Consider the following 23,937-nt stretch of genomic DNA (forward strand, 5'->3'; position numbering starts at 1 on the left):
TCGTCGCCTATATAACGACTTCTTTCCCATTCTGAGTCTCATGTGCCTTAATACCTGTTTGTCTTTGCAGAGGTGGTGGGTGGATCGCACCAGCAGTGGCTTGGTGCCAAATTACCACTGCACAATGTGAGGGGAGGAAGAAGAAAAATAATGGGGGGGGGGAGACATGAACATAATTGAGACGACGAAGCAAGAGGGTGGAATTGGAAAAGCAGGGAGGGAAGTAGATGGAAGAGGAAAGAGGGAGATGCGTCATACCAAAACATTAGTATGCAATCAAGTTGTTAGTGCGGTTGGGGTGGGGGGGTGGTGGGGCTGTGGGGGGGCTGTCTGTCGACGGCTGCCGCAGTCTTTCATATCCGCACTGCAATGTCACACACTGAACGCATGCACGGTGACAGCACACAAACAGCCGGCACAATAACTCTCCCGCCATTGTCTGTGAGAAAATAGAGGTACAAGAGGAGAATTACTATTTCCATGTCAGTTTGTGCAGAAGCGCTTCATATATCCAGTTATTGATCCATGTCACCCTTCCAGGGGCTTATTAGAGGGCTGGAGCTGGAAATGAAGCAAAGCCCCACACACACACACACACACACACACACACACACACACACACACACACACACACACACACACACACACACACACACACACACACACACACACACACACACACACACAGACGACTTGAGGGGACATAAAATTGACTTACATTCATTTCTTGCTCAATCTTAACAGCAGGGACAAACATGCACAGATCTAACCATGTGAGGTGGTAAATAGACTAAAAATGCATCATTTAGTTGGACATATTTGCTGTAGTTTATATTCACCAAACTGTTGCTATACTAGCGCGCAGGCAATTATTTGTTCCTCCAAAGATGAGTGGGTGGAGTCGGGGCTTCCAGACTTTCCTGTACAGTTTTACTTCTAACCTTAAAAATCACTTTCCTGATAAATTTATGAACATGCGTTTTCATCCCAGTGAGAAAAATGTGTCTCCAAAGTTTACAAACAACTTTAAGTGCCTGGAACATTACAAGAACCCAAAGATACACCCGATAAAGATGGATGGATGGATGGATATATAGATAGATAGTTTAGTTGTTCTGCAGCTGATTTTAGGCTGAAGCACTTTGTGATGTTTTATGCTTTCAACAGCATGCCTGAAGTGTGCGTGTGCGTGTGTGTGTGTGTGTACTTCTGGAGGGGGGGGTCTCTAAGACATTGATGAGCTACACCCTTGTTCTTCTTCTCTCTCTCTCTTTCTCTCTCTCTCTCTCCATTGCCATGGTCCTTGGCAGGTTCACGTTGCCATGGCAACGCTCACATTGCCGCAGGCTGGCTGGAGCGAGGCGCGCTGGTTGAAAAAGAAAGCAGGAGGGAGGAGAGAGAGAGAGAGAGAGAAATCACTGCAGAGAGAGGGGAGAACAGAAGCGAGAATTGCTCCTCCAATTCATTACCCCTACAACACCCCCCAACCCTAAAAGCACCCCTCCCCCCACTCTTATCATTGGCACTGACGGGGCCGGGCAGCACAACGGCCTCAGCTCTGCTCAGTAGTCTGAACACGTTGGATCCAAACTTCAGACTGCATTTATTATTCATCCTCCTCCTCCTCCTCCTCCTCCTCCTCCTCCTCCATAACAGACAGCGCTGCAGCAGCCTCACACTCCGCTACTACCACTACTACTGTACACACGCACACACTGAGAGAGGCTAACACACACAGAGTGGTACCTTTGTTTATTACCTTTGTATGAGGTGACGCATTACAGTGGACATGAGCAGGTGTCAGATCAACGGCCGCAGCGACTGACCGGCCTGAAGACGCGTCATCGCCTCGGCTCAGATCTGATCCTTGTGACCTTCCACTGGAACATCTGCAGCAGATCAGTGACGGCACGCTGAAAGACACTCCTTCAACTAGTATTGTAGAACTTTTGAGTCTTCGTTTTCTTCCTCCTCCTCCTCCTCCTCCACCACCACCTTCGAATCTGGATGGACATCCCTGACAGTTTCTAAAACACTTTTGAAAAATTCCAGGAGGCGCTTATACAGTCTATACAAGTATGTGCCATTCCAAATCATGTTCAATCAACTGAATTTGCCGCAGTAGAAACATCTGGATGGTGATGGTACGTGTTAACAGGGTGCACCTGGGCTGTGAATACTTATGTAGATGGGATTTCTTTGTTGTTTTTTTTTGATTTTGTATAAATTCGCAAACATTTGATGAATGGAGATTTTTGAGATTCAACCCCCCCGATTGAATCCATAAAGTGAATTGATGCAATGTATATGTATGAATTAAACTGTATGTAATACAGTAATGTTGTTAAAAAGAGAAACACAGAGGCTCTTACTCCTCGTATAACCCTGGACTGATAATCCCCCCTCCTCACAGTAGCGTCTCCTCGGCCTCCTCGCCGGTGAGCGAGTCCGTCTGTGTTCCGCCAACATGAGCAGAGGCTTCCTGGCTGCTCGGCTCTGACCTGCTGACCTCTAATCTGCTGCTGCGCTGAGCGGCGACGGCGCTGCGTTCAGGCGCACTAACACACTCAGTCAGCTGTTGCTAAGATACCGAGCGGACAATCAGGTGTGGAGATGAATCCTGCCACAGACATCACGCCCCCGACATCTTGCTTTTACCTTCACTGAAGGCTCAACTCCACGCATCCTTCGTCGTTTGCCGCAGTGATGGATGTTTTTGCAGTTTTACATATTTGTCATATTTTTCGACAATGACTGCATTCAACACAAAATTCAAAAGCATTCAAAAGCTGTAAAAAAAACCAAAAAAACCTGACTATTTGTGGTTTTGCCACACGGCAAATATCCACGGTTTTACTTTATTTCAACTCTGCAGCTTGTTTTGATTAACTGTTCCATCAAGAAACAGATCCAGTAACACTGGAGGTCAACCTGAACCTCATTAGCCAGAAAACGTTAATGTTTAATTAGACGGAATTATGAATGAGGCAGAGCACGGCAGATCGGAAAGATTTAGTGATGCTTGTTCATTTTTAAGATATTGTGTTCACATTGTGACATGGTGGTTAACAAGGCGGTAAAACTGCTTCCAATCAGAATTTCCATGGATGTTTACACACAAATGCCCGCCACACACTGTGCGATTTTCAGTCATCGCAGACAAAAGATGGCGGCCAAATGAAAATCTGTTGGTTCGCCATGAAACAGGAAGTGATGTGTATCTCTGCTCTACAGACTGCAAACTGCCTAAAACTCCACACGCTTGATCAAAGTCTTCCCCTGATTGAATCTATATTACAATATCCATACACAGACATAGTGCCACCTGCTGGGAACAGGAAGATTATATATATATATATATATATATATATATATATATATATATATATATATATATATATATATATATCCATCAATATCTCCATCCATCTATTTATCTATCATCCTTGAGATTAGTAGGACTATGAAGCACATCATCAGGACGTACAAAAATATCATGACACCCATACTCTTAACCAGGGGTCTCCAACCTTGGTCCTCGAGGGCCCCTGTCCTGCATGTTTTAGCTCTCTCTTCAGCATACCTGAATCTAATGATGATGTCATCACCAAGGTTGGGAAAAAGCCCAATAACGAGCCCCTCATTGCAATCAGGTGTGTTGCAACTGGGAGAGAACTAAAACATGCAGGACAGGAGCCCTCCAGGACCGAGGTAGGGGAACCCTTATCTAAACTGAAATTCTCGGGTTGAACTCAGTCCAAGGGACCTAAGATTTGGCCTGGATACACAACAGGCCTTCCTGATGACCAACAACAGCTCCAGAGGTGCCACCAACAGCGGAAAAAGATTGTTTGGAAATGTATGTATTTCATTGGTTTCAGACATAGAGGCATAGTGGCAAAGTGGCTCCACAATACCACCTAAATTTTGGAGAAATAAATGTAAAAATGCACTCTGATGTACATCAAATCTCACCATGCACCACGTTCCAACATGCGTGGGTGTGCGAGGGTCCGCTCATTGCTGCTTGCAACTTTAATTGTTAGTTGTTGTCATCTTATTACCTTCGCCAATGAAAGCTGGGTGGCCAACAAAAGTTGGCTGGGAAGGTTTTATCTTTTGTCTGCGTGTATTTATTCATTGGTTTGTATGTATGTCTTTTACCAACTTTTTGCAAAAACTGCTCACCCGAATTGCATGAAATTTTCAGGGATGATTTGTCATCATTCAAGGACCAATTGATTAGATTTGGGGGTGTTACCTGCTAATCATTTCCGAAAGAAAAATCCCCCAAAAAACTGTGAAAAAATGTCCCATACAAAGTGGGCTGGAGAGGCGCCTCATGGAGGAGCTCTAAGGAGATCAGCGTCTGTTGCCATGGAGACACTCCCTGCTCATTGTTTCTCACAGTGATGTAGCTACCTACCTAGTTAGCATCGACATGAGCTAACGACTCTCATGGTAGCTAAAAATGCTAACGCCGTTCCGCAAACAAATGTGGCGTTGGGGAAGTTCTGCGCTGTACAAGATTGATGTTCTAGTTCTCAATAGTTATTATCGTAGCTTTTTCCCTGATTCCCTGCATCTTTTAAACTGATTGCTGTGTCTCAAAGGAGCCACAACAGCACTGTTAAAACACTCAGAAAGGGCTTTTGAAATATTCCAAATCAGGCGAAGGCATTCAGATCTGCAGGAGACTCTATAAAACTGCAGCTTTCTGCAGAACACGGGGCTAAAGGTTGAAGGAAAGCTGGAGAGGGACTGTCAAGGAAGCCCAGATCATTACTCATTCAACATCTTTGTAATGTTCCCAGCAGGTCTAATTTGAATCTACTTTCCTAAAAAGAGCCCAATTAAGGACTTTTTTTTTTCCTTTTTCCATCCTTGGAAGCAAGAAGTGCAAATGTTGTAAATGAGGACTGGTCAGAGCTGCTTCGTGCAGAGCAGAGAGGCCCGGCACACAGAGGAGCAAATATTGGTTCATGGTACAGCTCATCAAGGTATATACACCGTGTGAAAGTATATGATAGTTTTAATACATTTAAAACATATCTCAGGTTGTGTTTCTGGAATTCCATAGCTCCAATTCAGAACATTTTAGTGTTGTTTTTTTAAGTCGTCTAATCTTCGTTAGCCATTTTTAGCACATTCAGTAAAACAAATGCAAATTTAATAATGTAGTCATTCTAGTGGATTGAGCAAAAAATAAGCAGTTTTAGCTGTTTTGACTAATCACAACATATTAGGCTTCGAAAGCTTTTTGTTTTGGCTGTTTTTAGAGAATTTAAGTGTTTTAGTCATTTTAGATTTTAGCTATTTTGAATTTTTTCAAATTTGGAATGGTTTGACCTTTTTAGCAGTTTTATTGAATTTAGCTGAATTACCAATTTTTTTTCTTTTGACAAATTTTTGACTTTTTACTTAGTTTTATTTGTGTGTGTGTGTGTGTGTGTGTGTGTGTGTGTGTGTGTGTGTGTAGATTTAGATATCAATTTCAGCCCTGATAGTTGGTTTGACTCTCCAATTCAGTAGATTTTGTTCTGTTAATGTTTGACATTAATTAAAAAAAAAAAGAATGTGTGTGTGTGTGCGTGCGTGCGTGCGTGCGTGCGTGCGTGCGTGTATATATATATATATATATATATCAGGCTAGCTCAGTTGGTACAGCATGAGACTTGCAATCTCAAGGTAGTGGGTTCATGTCCCATGCCAGGCGCCACCTTTCCGCGAGCTCACCACCCACAGGAAGGTTCTTAATCGGTGACAGTGCTCAGACTGCCCGGAAATGGATAAGTGGGAGAAGATGGATGGATGGATGGATATATATATATCTTTGTTTTCTTTTAATAAGTTTTAACCATTTTAACTTAAGGAGCCTTTTTGGGTTTTTTGTGGTAAAAGATCGATTTTAGCCATTTTTACTCAAAGTTTGAGCAGTTTTATTTCTAAGTCATTTTTAGTAGCTGTTGCAATTGTAGTTTAATCTTTTTAAGTCTTTTTAGACATTATATTAGTTTCTTAAGCTTTTGAAATCACTTTTCTCTCCATCGGTGAGCTATACAGGTAAACCAGCATCTCTGATAGAGCAAATAAATAAGTGTCCACTTTGAAAGAATCTCTCTATTTTCCTCTGAGACTTTCCTTTTTGTGGAATTAATCATGGTTAGTTCGACTTTGGAAATATTTCTCAGCTAAAATGAATGGCAGCGAGCAGATGACACAGACTTTATTAGACAAACTATAAACCATTCTTTAATCTAAATATCAGATTGTTGTCGCCTTGAACGTCAAAGTAAAAGTACTTCTGTACAAATCAAGCCACATGCAATTCCAACAAGCCAACAAGCATCAATCATCATGAGATTTCCTCCGAACTCTTTGTTTGGGATAAAATCAGATTGGTAGTCTCTAGTAAGTAAGATGAGAGTCTGACACTGCAACATACAGTAAGACGGGGTGTCAAACATTTTGCCAGTGGGCTCAAATTGGTTCACTGAGTGCCGTTTTTACTATTATTTTTTAACTAAAAGTCATTGCTGTTGCTGATTTTTACTTTTTGAGGAAGACGAGCTGAGGCAGACGACAACCTCGACAAAACTCTTAAATGTAAAATCTTGTTAGCAAAGTAGTAAGTATGTTTATTGCAAGTCGACTATTGTGGAAAAAAAATGACCCGGCCCACTTGAGATCTATTTTGACTGGATGTGGCTCACACTGACACCGCGACGGTGAAAGATTCACACACTGTTGCATTTAAACAAACAGGAAACACTGTGAAATACAAATCATAAGAGGGATTTTAGCTTCAAACCACCTCATGTTTTATTCAGCTCCCGTCAGTATTATATATGCACAGTGCTCGAGGGGGATGGGGGGATTGTTCTTCATTACTTATACAGTTTTAAAATCACTCTCTGGCCAATATCGTTATTTAAAATTGTATTTATAATGCCCCTCTGAAATGCAGAAACTATTTCCATTGCCACGCTCCTTCAGATGTCTTCAAATGGAATAATCTGTCTGAGCTCTGACCCTGGACTTTGAAAAACCACTGAAGTGTTGACCAAACTGGATCTCAGTATAGATTGAACAATCTGTTGGCGTTTTTTTAATGATTTCTGGTTCTCCACCAAAATTAGACCTGAAGGTAGCAGAAAACAAACACAGGAGTCGACTGAATCCTTCACCAGGATGAAGACTTTGTATTGAAAAGCTAAATATAGCACTCGTGCTTATCGGAAAGGGAATCTGGTTTGACTCGGTGTCTTTGGACCACGTGGACTAACCGATCCAACATGACAGTCAGCAGAAGTCCAACTTATCGTCTGAAACCGGATGTGTTTCTACATGTTGCTTTTTTTTTTTTGTCAAATACAACAGATGTGCAAACAACTTTCACCTCCACAGATCTGTGCAATTCCAGGGTGCTTACATTTCTAATATTATAGAGTTTTTCAACATTTCACATCGAAGGTAAAACAGCATTGTAGTCAAAGTGTATTTGTTTTCCCCTCATGACATCATGAAGGGAAAACCTCTGATTCGCCTGTATCACTAACAAGTGGAGCACGTGAGGGAGATGACAGACTTTCTTCACTTCTGGAGCCTCATACACAGGCTATGTGGACACAGATTACTGTTAGAAAACCATTAGAAAGTGAACTTTGCACAATATGGGACCTTTAAAGGGGACATATCATGCTAAATCCACTTTTTTAGCCCTTAAATGCATGTTGTTGTATATTTAGAGTGTTTAGAAGTACAGAAAAGTTCAAAGTAGTCTCTTCAGGTGCTCCGTTGATATCTTTATATTCTGTTTTGGTCATATTTTGCGATCGGTTTCGATTTTTCTATTCTCTATTACGTTTTTTGAACAATGACGTCACAGTATTCTCAGCGGAACTGCCAAATTAGGACATCGACATTTCGAGCAATCCGCCATTTTTGTTTCTCGCTGCGATTTTGTAGTCCAACCGAAGTTACGAGAGGATAAGTCGAAATGTTCGGTTGTTGGATGTAGTAACCCACAAGCTTCGTTACACCGTCTCCCAGCATCAGAACCTTTTCGAAGTGCCTGGTTGAGTTTTATTTTTCACAGAAATGTACCCACATCTGTGGGTAAGGTCATTTTTGTGTGCGCGAATCACTTTAAGGACGACTGCTTCAGCAACCTCCGCCAGTATAAAGAAGGATTTGCCGAAAGACTTCGTCTGATTGAGCGGTCAGTTCCTTCTATCTATGGAGACGACGAACAGAGCACTTCGGTAAGCTATATAAAACGCTAAAAAGTGTGATGATAAGACGTCCCTGTCATTGTTTTGTTAGCATTAGCAGTTGCACCGTCTTCATATGTTAGCGCTGTGTGCTCGTTTTAGATTATAATGTAACTTCTGTGTTAAATAGTCGTTGTAATACAGGCAGTATTGTAGTAGTGGGAATGGATGGAGAAGTTAGTGTAAATATAGTAACACACCATTGCGTTACATCCATATGAAGACGTTGTTCTGTAGGTGCATCATCGTCATTTTCATCTCGCTCCGCCGGGTCCGACTCTGGCTCCAACATGTATGGCTGGATGGACAAATCTTCCGTTGTTGACATTTTGTAAATAATGTGTGAATATAAAGTTTCTGCGCCGCTAGATAATTGTATCTGTTCTATCAAACTACAAAGATGGCCGAACAGGGTGACGTTGAACCGAGTGTCACCTCTGCAACCTGGAGAGGAGGCGGGGTATGAAGAGACTGCCCCAAAACGAGTTGCTCTCAGAAGCACATCAGAAAAGGGGTTGAAAAGGGGCCTGTGGAGCTATAATAATGAGGAATTCAGACCCAAGCATTGCAGTTTCGCGTTGTATAGACCACAACTGTATGATTTATATGTAAAAAGGAAGGATTTAAAAGCATGATATGTCTCCTTTAATGTAGACTTCACAGTAGCACAATACAAAGACTGGAGGCATGTGTAAACAGACAAGGGGGTTGTTTGTCTTTAAAAAAAAGTTTCAATTTTAGAAAATAAATGAACTGTGGTTGTTGTACCTCACAACAAAAACAGCTCCTAGTTTTCACATAGTATAATACTATGAAACTGGAGAGGTTACTCTACCACGGTTTCAAATGAAAGTAACTAGTTATATGTGGAAATAAGTCTTGTTTTACTTTTAGCTGAGCTGTCAGCACCACGTGGGTCAGTTGAACGACTGATTCAGCCATTAAGCTCAGCTGAAGTCGGTTATTGGGAGGAAGATGCTCTTAAATCTGCACATTAGTGTGTTTTAAAAGCAGCAGCAGCGACACAGCTGAGAAAAGCTCCCACCGCGCAGACGGCTCTTTGCACGTATATCTTCCTGAGACCTAATTAATGTTTCTCCTCTGTGGGGGAACGCCAGTCTGAGGCATTCAAGACAAACACTCATCTAAAGCTTTCTAAGGACACATCAGCCCATGGTGCAGACAAACTCTCTCTTCGAAGTGGCATGAAATATCAGGCGCGTTAGAAGCAGAACATGCAAGAACAACATGAATCGCTGAGAACGCCACGCATGAGCTGTGAAGACACACGTGATGCTACTAAACAAACCTGCTTTAGGTGATGATTGGTGGTGTAGGATGTTTATATTCAGGAAAAATAATACTGTGAAATGTTATTTATTAATATGTATCAATGCTTCAATGTTATTCTTCTTTGTGTCTCAGGAGTTTATTTAAGGCTGCTTATGCTAATGTTCCAGCGGCGCTTCGTTCCTGTTGCCGTCAGGAGGACTGAGCTTGCTGCAGGAACTCCTCTAGTGAACAGGAGTTAAGTGAAACAGTAAAACAGCTGTTCTCCGGTGAGTTGTCATCATCCAAGGACCAATTGATTACATTTTGAGACGCGGATGGCAAACCGTTTGACTAAACCCCCCCCCAAAACTGCAAAAAAAATGTGCCATTCATCTCATCACCCTAAATTTCCTTTGAAATGTTGGAGTAATAACAGCACTAATGCATCTCCTAGAAAGCCTTGCAGCCTCTCCATAACTAGGTAGCTGAGCCGTTTCCATGGCGACAAGTCACGTTTCACACAGTGATGTAGCTCCCTGAGCTATCTAGCTAGCATCGATATAAGCTAATGGCTAACATGCTAGCAATGTTAACTCGGTTCCACAAACAAATGGTAGTTTTATATGTTTGTAAGCCCGTATGGTTTTATGTGTGGGATAACAGACGGAAATTAGCCTCATGTTAAATCCAGCTTATTTACAGCATCCCGGTGAAAATTCACGAGATTGTTTGTACATTAATATGCTCTGTCCTGTCCTAATAAACAAACAAATGAAAATGAAATGACACCAGTGTTACTGACTTCGACAGTATCACCTCCTGCCTGATAGGAGCAACTTGTGCTTCAGTGGCTTGCACAAGGGCACTGCAATAGGACAAGACTGGTGTTCAAACCGCTAACCTTGGGGTTGGAAGACAACCCGCTAGAGCAGGGGTGTCAAACTCAGATCCTCGTGGGCCGCAGCCCTGCACGTTTTCAATGTCTCCCTCCCCTGAATGTCCTGATGGTTCATCATCACATTCAGCACAAAGCCAGATAACGAGCTGCTCATTGCAATCAGCTGTGTTGAAGCTGGGAGACATGCAAAACGTGCAGGGCTGCGGCCCTCGAGGCCTGGAGTTCGACATGTGTGCGCTAGAGCAACCGAGTCACAGACGGCTCTGCGGATTCCTCCAGGACTTTTCAGGTCCTGGAGCAGCTCTGGTTAACTGGTGGGATCAGCTGGAGGCCGAGTCCACACAGTTAGTGCATCTGGCTGACAGAGGACACACCACAGCGCACGGACGCCGTGCACACTCGCACAAAACCTGCAATCACAACCCTTCCAACAGCCACATGGAGCCCAGCTCACATCAAACGTCTGTAACTGCAATGGATGTGTAGGAGGGGAAGAACCAATACTTGAGGTAGCAGATGTTTTGATATAATTTGACAAAATTAGCATTTTCTGAAAGAAACATTCGGAAATATAATGAAAAAGTAGATTTTATTCAAAAATATATTTTTCTATTAGTACGGAACGAGAGGCGGCGACTGTTTGAATGCAAGAAAACACACAAACGTTGCTTTAAATGGCAGGAAAAATCATCTTTCCTTTCACAGATTTCAGGCTCTGGCGGATGCACCCGGGCTCTCAGGTCTCTGTGGCACACACACACACACACACACACACACACACACACACACACACACACACACACACACACACACACACACACACACACACACACACACACACACACACACACACACACACACACACACACACACACATTCAACATACCTGTGAGGATTCACAAAAGTCTGGCATTAGATGTGATTCACAGAGAAGCGTTTCATCCTGAATCTGACATCTGTGGCTCCCTGCTTTAATGGCTGCCCGCTAAACCCAAAAATGTGATGCTATAATGGCGAAACCCTGTCAAATTCACACCGCAGAAAGCATTTGGAAAAAACACACCAAACCCCCCCCCCCCCCCCTGCAACATACAATTCTTCTGTATGTTTGGATTTAATTGGATGGAGTGGGTAAAAAATGCAAACGCACTTGTGAGGCTGGATCAATACGCCGGGCAGACTGTGCAGGGGGTTACTACAGATGGTGAGAGTGTGATAGCAGCAGAGGTGCCTGAGCTCATTAAGAAGCAGGACCATGCTCCGGTGCAGAGCAGCGAGAGAGGAGGAGGAGGAGGATGGGAGGAAGAGGAGGATGCAGAGCCTGGACTCAGATTTTTCTTTTCACCTGAATGTCAGCGATGTGACGCCGAGAAACACTCAACACAAACAAAAATGAAATTCTTTCTTCATGCATTTGTGTGTCATTGTTAAGATCTGTGTTGCATTAGGAAAATGATGGTGGAGTGTGAATGATGAGCTCAGAGGCTGTTCAGAGGTTGTTAGATGGTCTTCTGCAGAGGAAAGTCTGGACTCTGGCGCCATCTGCCTGTCAGGTCCGCACATTCATCTTCTGGATCTGGAAATAACTTCTTCTCTGCAGGTGCTTAGAGATTTCCATCATCTCAAAGCATCTGTTCGATCTACTAATGCAGCTCAAAGTGCTTCACAAACGATTCACAAAAGCAATAAAAGAAACAAAATTAATGTGATAATATAATTTTTTTTAAAGTCATCACCATATATAAGTGTACAGTGTGTAAATGTGATGAGAATCATTGCTGAGTGAGATCCATGGATGATGTTGTTCTGTATCAATATTTGTGGAAGGAACCAAGGGAAACAACATTTATACACATTTACATTTGATATTAAAGCCGTTTAATTTTATAATACTAGATTTTTGCTCCCTACATGTTAATACATAACGATACTAAAGAGTACATCTCATTGAAACATTAAAAGAGCTGTTAACCAAGCTAAACATGTTTTAACTAAACAATATAATTTAAGCACTGTAATTTCTCTAAATAGGTAAAAATCCTACTGGGAAAAGACTCGTTTTGACCCCAGATTTTCCAAAACTAATGGTACCTGGAAGAAAGTATTTTTGTTTCAAATTAAAGAAATCAAGTTGAAAATATCTGAAAGGAATTAAAACATGACATTAATGTATGATTGAAGTATAATGCTTCCTTTTAATTGAAAGAAAACGGCACCAATCTATCAGAAAAACAACTAAATTGTCTCAGATGAAATTGTGTTTTATTTGAATGTTTATAATTTGAGGTTATATTGATCCACATAAAGCTTAACTGTTTTATTATTGCGCATTCAAACTGGACATGGGCATCCTGCAGCTCATCTGTATACTTTTAGCCACATAATTTTAATTACTGTATTTGTGTGTTTTGTCAAGGTTGAAAATACCAAATGGATCATATCAGTTCATTCTTAAGTTAATGTAACTCTCATAAATGATCCCTCAAACTGATCCAAGTTTTTCCTTTTGTACTTTAAACAGTTCCACTCTCGATCAGTCTGCAGAGGACGTGAAGAAGCCAGAGTGAGTCAGAACATGAATTCATGTTTCATTCCTTCTGCATGAAATCACGGCTCTCAGGGGAAAATATTGCTTCTCACTGCACAAGATTTGACTTCTTTTTCCTTTAATCACTCGGTTTATTCTCGAACACGTGTTTTCCTGCACACACTCCTTTTTCTAACACACGACTCGAGATGATTTACAGAAGCATGAGCGGGTAAATCCTCGCCTTCCACTTTATTGTCTTTATGTCGGCTGCAGTTTTCCGAAGTTGCTGCCAAAGCGGGCGAGGTGGGTTGTGTAATTAAACACAATACTGAGAGCATAATCCCATAACTCCGTCGCAATGTGACAGACGGGAATCTGTACAAACTCGTATTTTCTCACACATGTTGCATTCCTGCGGCTGCTTCGTGTGTAAAACTCTGGAATAAATCCACTTTCTTGTTCGTGTCCGTTCGCTTCTTTCAGGATCATTTGGCTTTTTATGAGCAAAGTCTCGCATCTATAAACTGGAGGAAATGAGTCGCTTCTCACGCACGTTTAAAAAGTGTAAAATAAACAAAAGACATGAAAATGACAGTGAGCTCTGACTATTCGCTCTCCACTTGGCATTTTTTCTTTTTCTTCTTCTTTTTCGACGAGCCGTCCGCAGCCTCGCCGTACCAAGAGTCTGTCGGTTCGGGTTTGATGGTGACGGCTTCCATCTTCACTGTGGCGCTGGGCTCCAGTCCCTCCTCCACTTCCTCTCGCTCCCTGTCCTTCCTCTTCTTCTTCTTCTTCCTCTTCTCTTCAGAACGCTCGTTGTCGCTTATCAGCACGTCTTCCTGGGGCCAAGCCTCCGGCTCCTGTTTCATTCCCACCACTTGCTCTGCCTGCTGCGTCTTTATCCGCTTCTCTTTCTTTTTCTTCTTCTTTCTCCTCTCATCTTCCTCCTCCTCATCATCATCTTCCACCATCCCTGCGTCCCCCGTGAAGCGTTTGACCACCAGGGGGCGGAGGGTTGCAGACGACGGCCCGAAGGCGGCCCCGTCCGCCTCGCTCTCTGCCACGCAGGTCAGCGTGGGCGTCTTGCTGCCGAAGGGGTGGAAGCGCTGTTTGAGTCCGGGCGGGATGGCGGGTGGCGGGGCGGCGGGGATGACCCGGGGAGCCTGGTCGGTGCCGCTGTCTCCGTAGCTCTCGCACACGTTCAGCAGGCCCCGGAAGGCGGGGCCGAACGCCATGGCGTCCGGAGACACCTGGTCGGAGGTGAGCAGGCGGAGCTCCGAGGTGCCGTGGTTCGACGCCATCACGCTGTAGATCTGCTGGCCGCCGCTCGCCCCGTCGGCGGGAACCTTGAGCGTCTGCAGGCCGGAGAGCGGCACTTTGAAGCCGCCGAACCTGGAAGAAGAGAGCAGGCGGCGGTAACGCGTCGCTCACATCAAAGCTTGACACCAGCTACACGATTCTTTCAGGCTGCTGTTGAATTTGGAGGAGATTTACAACATTTCTGCATGACAGCGGCCCGCAGCGCCACCTGCCTGCTGCACCGTCGCCACTTCACACCCTGTCTGATTCATTCCGAGTTTCTACGTTGCATTGTAATGTCATCATCTTTTTAGACACTTCCTGTATTCATTTCTCCTATACAATACATAAAACCACAAAAACAAAAACCTAGAGAGAGACAATCATAGACTCCACGTTATCTTATTGAAGCTGGTCACATTCACACTGAAACATCTCTGCTTGTACAAGAATACATGGAGGTTTAAAAAAAACAACAAAAAAAAAACATCCAACAGAGAAGTTTTGTGTTCGCAGAGAAGACGAGGAGTTAAACATTTACAAAATTCAAAGTTAGATGAGAATATTAGCTCATGGCGTCAGGTTATTTTTTCCGACAGTCAAAGAGAAACCAGACACTGTTTTATGTTTGACATCAGTTCAATGTGGATCTCAGCTTTTAATCCTCTGCAACAATGTCGGGTTTTCGTCTTGTCAAAATTAACCTAATCTGCTAATAAATCAATTAAATACTACAGAGTTGGATTGACTCTGATAAACATATTGGGTTTCATTTATTTATATTCAGTTCAATTTGTGTTTGAATCAAAATGTCATCTCACTTTAATTCATTCAAATGGAGAATCTATCCCCAAATCACAATAATGCAGGTTTGTTTTTCGCACAATATCAGGTGATAATGTGATTATTCTGATCAGGATTTAATTTGTGATCAAACACTTACAGGATGTTAATGTCTTGGTGCTCAGAGCACTGCTATCTTTTCCCCCAGGGATAAATAAAGTCCTACCTGCAAGAACAAATCTTCATTGACACAAGCTGTGACTGGGCCACCATGTTTTTCCTCCACATATTCCCACCAGCTGCATTTTAGAGCAGTTTGTTCACTTGTGTTTTAATTTTGTGCTTCATAACAATATCAAAATGTTAATGGTAATATCCTTTTTGTCATATTCAAAATGTCTGTCATTTATCACTCTTCAGTCAGTCTTTTGTGACATGTAGATTGTTTATGAGGATATAGCCGTAATGATCCAGTAATGGGGGGGGGGGGGGGGGGGGAGCCTGCTCAAAAATCTGAGAAAACCAGAAAAGTAGACTTTTTTAAATCTGGAGGAGACCTGGTGAACTGCCAATGCTTTCATTTTGAAGGGTTCCTGGTTGTCTGCCAGTCTTCAGCTTCTCTGTATTGGTTTTTGTAAATAAGAGATCAGAGAGAGGTTTAGCAGCTTTTCAGCTCCGAGGATAAAAAGTTGGGAACCACAAATCTACAAGAGTGTATCCAACAGAATTGAATGTAATTCAAAGGATTTCATGCAAAAGAAAGATGTAAATAACAAAAGGATGTAACTAAACAAAGAAGAGGAGACTTGGGTCATGTTTACACACAGCCAGGAATTCACAAAAACTTAAATTTCCTCTATGTTTTCAAAAATAACATTGTTCACACCAGATTGTTTAAAAAAAATAAATAAAATTAATTTACACAAACCCGCATAAAAACCTGATTAAGGGCGACTATGAGCATGTCAAACCTCTAGGTGGCAGTGTAACAAGAAGCATAACGCCATAGGAGGCAATCAGAATCCAGGATTAACAACTAATGGCAGAAATTACTTCCAGGTCCTTCAGCGATGCTGCGAGGGTCGTTTGTTTGGACCGATAGGGAAGTGGAACGCCTCTTCAATGTGGCATTAGAGTACAAAACAAAGTAAAGTAAAAGCAAATATGGACTGGGAATTGAATTAATCACAGTAGAGACGTATTGGACTGTTTTCAGAACATTAACTGGAAACACTGGTGGCACACAAATGATGCCGATGACATTTTTGTCTCATACTGTGACGTTAACAGGCCCACCCCTCCCCCAAACCTCTTATATTCAGAACGTGTATCAACATGTTAGAAAGTGATGTTAACTTAGAAAAGAGAGCCAGTACACTCATTTAACTTGAGTTAAGAAGCTGCGTCACTATTTCTACCGAGTTCATTTTAACACAAGTAAAAGGGAAAATGTTTTGGCTTTTAATCAAAGACATTTCTTTTAATTATATATGAAAACAAATGCATCCTCTTCAAATAAAATGCAGATTTACTCAGGTAAACCTTATTTTCTCTCTGACGTGATGGACTGCTTGTTCAGCCTGATGTCCGCTGATACAATAGTTTAGATAAACCAGCACTGGCATAATGGACACTGCAAAAACCGCTAATTCTATTTCTATGAACATATTTTCAATCTTTTTGAGGTAATTCATTGTTGTCGCTAATTTTCTCTGCACATTGACGTTCAAAACACAAACTAAAACAATGACCGTTTTAATGATTTGAAGTTGGAAAAACGCTGCAACACAAAGTAATTCAATTGATTTGCTTGATAGAAAAGTTCTGAAAGCACTGGTTTTAGAGTAGAAGAAATGCATCTGGAAAAGCATGTATTTTCAGAAAATAAAGATTTAAATATTCACAATATGCCGACATGAAGAGGCCTGTATTCAAGAGATATTTGCTCTAAGTTTTAGTCCAAGTTTGACAGTACACATGAGACAATAAAAAAGGTCAGAGAAGACCCACCTCTCTGGTTTGAAGCTCACAGGAGCCTTAATCAGCCATAACTCGGTGTTCTTGTCCTTCAGCCTGTCAGTCAGAGTGCTGCTGCAGGGCTCGTGGCAGAAAGTCACAAAGTCTGCAGGACACTGGTACCTCGTGGTCTTCTTCTTCTTCTCTGTGGATCCAAATGAAACGAGAGTGAGAGTTCATTACTGAATTAGATTTTAGTACCTGCATGTTTCTATAAGTATTGTACTGCTGGATTTATTGTGAGAATCAATGATACCTTCATGATGCAGTCATACGTTTACCATGTGTCTTTTTTTAACTTTTAAAGTGAATAAATTTTATCGATGAAGATGACATCTGAATACAATTTATTTACAATGTTTCTGTGGTATTCATATGCATATCATTGAGCTGTGAATAATGCAATGACACAAATACCCTAAAACGGACTGTGTAGTATTTACAGGCTGGCTGCAATGTAAAGACAAATACATTTGACTTCATAATGCTAATCTAATTTAGCTCATTTCTTTAACAATATAGTTGTTGATGCTTTTAATGGAATATGAACATTTTGTGTGATGTAATGTTTTGAGCATTTTAAGCTCTATAAAATAGTATTGTAAATAAAGTTTTAAAAAGCAGGTAAAACGCATATTTACAAGATTGTATATTATATTTATATAGGCACATTATAATTATGCCACGAGCATACATTGAGATATGTTTATGGATATAACATGTACTCTATTGTCTCAATAGAGTGAGTCTATCTACTATTTCACATGGCATTTATTCAGAGCTCTTTAGGCTTTTAGTCAAATCAGTGTAATAAATTTAGTGGATTGTGCTGAATGAACATTAGCAATTCCTCGCACATTAGCCACTAAACAGCAACATTGTGCTCTACTTACGGGTTTCTTTCTGTGTTGTTGCTGGTTCTGGCGAGGAGTTGTCCGCTTCATCTTCACTTGATGAAGAAGGAGACACGTGTTTTGGCATCCTTCTGGATTCTAAGTTACCGCGAACGACCAGAATTAAAAGTTTTGTCCCTGGAAACGCATGGCTGTGGAGACCCACATGTGTTGACACGGAATGAACTGTAACCCTTTAATGACGTCACTTCCGTGCCAGCGGTGGCTGTAGTTCTGCGAGCTGCCTCGAGACGCCAGTTTGCGCCCAGGACAGAGATTTGGAAAAACTCATTTTCCCACAATTCATCACGCGCGATTACGTAACGTCGAGGCGTCCGTCGGGAAAGCGGTTGACAGCGGAGAGGAGTAGGCCGGAGTGGGTAAACAAAACATTTATTTGAAATAAGAGCCGGATCGACCTGAAAGTTCGCACTGATTTTACATCTGTAGGATGTGTGATGTTTTTCTAAAGCGGCGTGGAGTCCGTTAGGGGAGCCAGTGGTTCGCGAGGCGAAGGCGTGCACCTGTCCACGCTAAATAGGTTAACGCAGCTAACCTGTGCTAGCCCGTTAGCACGTTAGCTGGCCGGCCATGTCGTCCCCCTCCTCCTCCAGGCGCCAGTGGTGCTATCTCTGCGACCTGCCCAAGATGCCCTGGACCGTGGTGTGGGACTTCAGCGAGGTGGTCTGCCGCGGCTGCGTCAACTACGAGGGGGCGAACCAGATCGAGTTCCTGATCGCGAGCGCCCGCCAGCTGAAGCGGACTCACGGTATGCAGGACGGGAACGTCAGGTCACCTGGTCCGTCGCCCAATAAACACAGCGGCTCGGCCAGAGGAGAGCCGCTGACCGACGGGGGCAGGCAGCACGGCGAGCGCTTCGACCGGGGAGGCAGAGGGGAGAGCGCTATCCGCGTGCCGCCCAACGGGCTGCACCGCGACGGCCAGCCGCCCCAAGAGGTGAACCGTCAGAGCCCCAGCGGCAGCCGGAGACCGATGCTGGGCGCCGCCATCCCTCCGAGTCTGGTGGGTCAGAGCATCGCAGGGATTCCACACGGGCTTCTTGCGGGTATGCCCGGAGGGCTGACCGCCAGAACAGCACCCATGAGCAGCCAGATGATCTTCCCAGCCCCGGTGCTGGCGGAGATGAGCCGCAGACAGCTGGGGATCGGGATGGGGATCCCCCCGTTCATCACTCCGGAGCTGGAGCGGGAGCTCAGCTCGTCCCATAACCAACCCAAGACGCAGACGCAGGGCCACTCCTCCTCGTCAGGCAGCAGCACCAGCAAGAGTGCCAGCATGGCTTCTGTGTCCTTCTCCATGGCAGGCGGAGTGAGCCAGACCAGTCCGAAACCTGCCTCATCTCCAGCAAGGCAGCCGCGCCCCCTCACCTCCAGGTCTGGGGGGGAGCCACTGGGGTCCACCACCTCAGCGGAGGCGGCCACCACTGCTGCGGCATTACCCCACAGCGGCGCCTCAGAGCTGGGATCAGCATCTGCCAACAGCACCCACACGAGTGGAACGACTCTGTCCTGCACTTTGTGTCACGAGAGACTGGAAGACACACACTTTGTCCAGTGTCCGTCAGTGCCAGGACACAGGTTTGTGTGACCGTGAATAGCGAAGTAGCTCCTAAAACTTGTTGGCATCCTGGTGACGTCTGTAACGAGTGTTCCTCTGTCATCCCATCAAAACGCAGGTTCTGCTTCCCCTGCACCCGGATGTACATCCAGGGTCGGCGGGGTGACGGGGAGGTGTATTGCCCCAGCGGGGAGCGCTGTCCACTGGATAACTCTCCCAACAGCCCCCCGTGGGCGTTCATGCAGGGTGAGGTGTCCACCATACTGGGCACCGGTGGAGCAGGAGCGGGAGCGACCTCGGCGGCTGCGGCCGCGGCGGGTTCGGGGTCCGGAGCTGCAGCCACATCTGGAGCGGGGAGCGGCGCAGCCTCTGGAGCCGGAGCTAGCGCCGGGAGCGGGAGCGGGGATGTCACGGTGAAAAAAGAGAGGGAGACGTGATGGTGATTTATACGGCAACTAGGACCGAACGCAGCAACAGGCAGGTCCACAAGCAGCAATAGGACGGCAGCATGTAGCTCTGTGAGATTAGACTTCAGAGGGAAGCTCGTGAGCTCTGGCTTCAATTTCAATGAGTCCAGACTTGTTAGTGAAAAAACTGTTTAAATATTTTATCTTAAGTATTTTTCTGAACCATTTCGATCTCCTCGTCCCACTCAGACGATATAAACTATGCTGGTTCCTTATGTCCTGTTTCATCTTGTCAGCATCACAGAATCGGTCTCTCTTCTCATCAGTTTGCTTCGTGTCCCTCCAGGATCGTACCGATACCTGAAGCTGTCTGGACTGGACCGCTCAGAGACGCGGAGGACAAGCGACACGTCAACTCACACATCTGAACGACTCCATCAAAGGTCCAAACTGCACCAACTGAACACTCAGATTCGTCAACGCGACCACAGGCACAAATTATTGTTTGGGTTGACTTTGCCAACTTTTTGACATTAATCACTTTATCGAATGTAAAACAAAGTTTTATTTGAATATGTGTTTGCGGCTCCGTCTAGGAAAGCTGACCCTCGAGGTTTAATCGCAGAAATCTCCTTAAGATTCATGTACCTGAGCATGAGGAGTGACACGGCCTCTGTGGTGTGCTGCTGGATTCAGATAATCAATCAGCTGATCAGTGATGACGGTTAAAGCAATGATCATACGCAGGTTTGTACCTTGAGGTTGATGGAAACAATGTGGTTGAACATTTCTAGATGGATGTAAAATCCTCCTAAAAACAATCTGATGTCAACAGGACTGTGAAGGTGCTGGTCTAAGAATAATGTAGAATTCTTAATGAAACCAGTTCCCGACATAATCTTTGAGAACTGCTTTCATTCCTGGTGTTTACTGAAGTGAAATCTTTTAATTTGGACTAAAAGGAAAATATTTTCTTTGTGTATTTTATTCCATGCAGCCCCGATGTGCCACCGGAGTCATTATATAACCATCATTGGCCTGATTTGCTCAAACTCCATGTTATGAGATTGGTCATTGCTTTAACTAGCCCTTCATACACTTTTGATTGCTGCTCTACTCGCAGCATCATGCGGCAAAAACACCCAGCACAGAAGCCCATTGTGAGCTGAATCGGTTTCCACGCCGGCTGTCGGCGACGTCAGCATGCGGCACAAGCTCACGCCTCCGATTGTAACGGTGACAAACAGTCAACACGGTTCAGGCGCTCAGCTGACCGCCTCAAGCAAAACGCCAAGTCCTCTGCTCGAAGCTTCATCTGGATCAGAGACGGGCAGCTGGTGACTACCGGGGGCCACACACACTGACACAGTAGAACCCCCACATAGATTCCAAAACATTTTATTGCTCCATTGCTCCAGGGCTGGCCAGCCAAAAAAGCTATGATTTTTCTTTAAAGAAAAATTCAAATTCAAATTTCGATTTGATTTTCTTTTTCAATGCACTTAAAAATGACTGCAGCCATCAGACATGTTGTCAAAAGTGCAACTTTATTGCTGCGATTGTCCTCGGAGCTAAAATGCATATAAACTCCGTCATTCAACAAATTCAAGCTTTAACTCCGGTTTAAGCAAAAGTGCAACAGCAACAATGGAAACCCACAAGGGACGGGAGAACGGAACGGGTAAAATGCTGGAAAAGTGTTTGGGGGGACAAAAACACTTGAATTTGCAAAATACAAATCTTTTTGAGCTACAAATACGATAAATCAATTAAATGGATTTGTTTTTGCCCAGCCCCACTCCATGCAGTGTTTAGTACGAGAATAAGCCTCAAGGCGATGAAGAATGAGTTACAGGCAGGAGTTTGGACGCCTCTGTGCCCCTCCCCCCACTGCACCGTCTCATGGTTATTACACATCTGTCGTTATCACTCATTTAATTCTCTGGGTCCTATAAGTACGGGTACGTTGAAGCCTGTGCAGCTCTCGGTGGTCCCAGTTTCCCCGTCGCTGATCTAAATGAAACACGCAGCTCCTACAACTGACATGAAACTCGTCGTTATGGTAACAGAAGTTTACCTTTTTTTTTTTTTTTTTTTTTTTATCGTTTTTCTTGTTTTACCGCCTCAAGACTGAAAACAATTTTTCAAAGGAGAAAAGTCTCCATGCAAACATTGGAAGCGGCTCCAGATGTGGACAGAATGCCAGTAGTGAGCGTTTCTCCGCGCGCCAGTTGCTTTTTTCGCTTTATTTCCCCCTCGTCAGCTTTCCGACGAAGCCGACTCGGAGAAGGGAGAATGTTTGCCGTGTCGAATGAAGCGGTGGAGGCCCCCCACCAGCCTGCAGAGACTCTGTATTAAAATGTTGCTTTCACACAGGATCCAGCCCAGCCTACGCTTTACCCCGAATGTATACAACAACAACAACCACAACAAAAAAGATATCTATTGATAGGCCTAGGACTATATTTTATACTAGAATGTTAAATGTTATATACTGTAAAGAAACTGTAATAGTATGTATGTGCAATCCTTAGTCATAGTATATGCAAGCGTTTGAAATATGTAATTAAATAAGTGCGTATCATTTCTCTGACCTTTTGTTTCCTAAAGGGAGAATCCACACAAAGGCAGAAGTGTTCCCCCATCTCATACGATTCACAGTCATCAAAGAAATGTTCATTAAAACACTATATCAGTGGTTTCTAACCGTAGTTTGTTTTGTTCCAAATTGAGCAGCTTCTGGTGAACACACCCACAATCAACAGACACCAGAACTGAGCTGCTCGAAATTCTATCAAGTGTCTTAATCTACCTTTACTTTGAAATGTGCAATTTTAATTTTGAGGACGTCTGGGGGGGGGGGGGGACCTACTGGCCCCACAGAGTTGGGAACCACTGTTATATGTGATGTGCATATTCCTAATAGTTTTACTTCAGATATAAAAAGTGCAGGGATGTCATATTTAAATCTGAAGAATCAACTATATGATGGTAAAAACAGGTTTTCTCTTTGGGTGGATTCTTTCTTTACGTGCAGCACCGACAAACCAAAGGTAACTTTTATGCCCAAGCTGATGTGTCCGGATGTAAATTGTTTCATGGAAAAAGAAAATATATATATAGAGAGCATTATTCTAACGTTCCCTCGTCAAGCCGCTCCAGTTTACAGGCCAGCGTCTCCATTCGTTCGTCCCGTACGCCTGGGATTCCCCCGCGTATCGTCTCCGGCGCACGCTTGACTCCAAAAGATCCCCACAGGTCAGGTCCCTTGTAGAGACACGTCTTTTGAAGTGCACTGACACGTCATGCAATCCGTCGTTAAGTGCCTTTTTTCCAAATGTTTACCATCCGTGTGTGAGTGTGAGTGTGTGTGTGAGTGTGAGTGTGTGTGAGTGTGTGTGAGTGAACCTCAGGGGAAGTCGGAGTGCGATGGCTTCGTTAACGTCTGCTCACTTCAATCTGTTTCCCTTCAATTGTCCATCAAGGCGGCTTCTCGCTTTTTAATCCGAAGCCTTTGTTTAAAAAAAAAATGAAATAAAATAAAAAGATGACAGGCCATTATTTGTTTTTTTTCTGCATCCCCCCTTTTTGTCAAGTTTTATGTGACGTTTTGTTTTTTTTGTCGATCTGTTGGTTTTCTTGCAGCTTCATGTACAAATAGAAACCAGGAATAAATTGAATGGAAACTTGAATCTGTTGTTCAGCTTTGTTTTTTTGTTTTTTTTTTTACTCCACAGACTTTTAATATTTGTGGGTGGAGCAGTGATGGGGACTGTTGTCTCACAGCAGCCTCAGTTCTCGGGCGTTGTGTGTGGAGTTTGCGTGTTCAGGTTCCTGCATGGACGGATGAATGAATGAAGGTCTGCAGCCTTTATGACCAAACCAGCCATTCTTTGTGATTTCCCACAAAATTACATTTCATTGGAGCCACAAAACACGTTTCACCTATAAAATGAGGCCGACGCAGCTTCTAGGCTCATATGTAGTT

At 43.6% G+C, this 23,937-nt stretch overlaps 2 protein-coding genes across 3 annotated transcripts; one reads left to right on the top strand and one right to left on the bottom strand.

Moving 5' to 3' along the window:
• Positions 1 to 12,300: 12,300 nt before the first annotated feature.
• Positions 12,301 to 18,986, bottom strand: polr1g (RNA polymerase I subunit G). The gene is made up of 3 exons (XM_080460617.1): positions 17,965 to 18,986; positions 17,066 to 17,216; positions 12,301 to 14,365 (listed from the first exon to the last, which is right to left on the bottom strand). Exons 1-3 carry the CDS (start codon positions 18,050 to 18,052, stop codon positions 13,579 to 13,581), a joined length of 1,026 nt encoding a protein of 341 aa, XP_080316743.1. The 5' UTR covers positions 18,053 to 18,986; the 3' UTR covers positions 12,301 to 13,578.
• Positions 18,556 to 23,634, top strand: irf2bp1 (interferon regulatory factor 2 binding protein 1; the record flags this gene model as incomplete). 2 transcript variants are annotated; one of them, XM_080460615.1, is made up of 3 exons in its annotated part: positions 18,556 to 19,562; positions 19,661 to 20,019; positions 20,296 to 23,634. In XM_080460615.1, 2 exons carry the CDS (start codon positions 18,556 to 18,558, stop codon positions 19,977 to 19,979), a joined length of 1,326 nt encoding a protein of 441 aa, XP_080316741.1. In that variant the 3' UTR covers positions 19,980 to 20,019; positions 20,296 to 23,634. The 2 variants fall into 2 exon arrangements, with proteins under 2 accessions (XP_080316741.1, XP_080316742.1); XM_080460616.1 differs by having other exon boundaries at positions 19,661 to 19,955.
• Between the last annotated feature and the right edge of the window lie 303 nt (positions 23,635 to 23,937).

The sequence above is a fragment of the Lipophrys pholis genome, assembly GCF_963383615.2.
Source record: "Lipophrys pholis genome assembly, chromosome: 3".
Classification (NCBI taxonomy): domain Eukaryota; kingdom Metazoa; phylum Chordata; class Actinopteri; order Blenniiformes; family Blenniidae; genus Lipophrys; species Lipophrys pholis.

Coding starts and splice junctions, on each gene's coding strand:
- polr1g (XM_080460617.1), bottom strand. CDS start 18,052: ATGCCAAAACACGTGTCTCCTTCTTCATCAAGTGAAGATGAAGCGGAC. Junction 17,217..17,964: donor AACAACACAGAAAGAAACCC/GTAAGTAGAGCA, acceptor TTGGATCCACAG/AGAAGAAGAAGAAGACCACG. Junction 14,366..17,065: donor GTGAGCTTCAAACCAGAGAG/GTGGGTCTTCTC, acceptor CTCTTCTTCCAG/GTTCGGCGGCTTCAAAGTGC.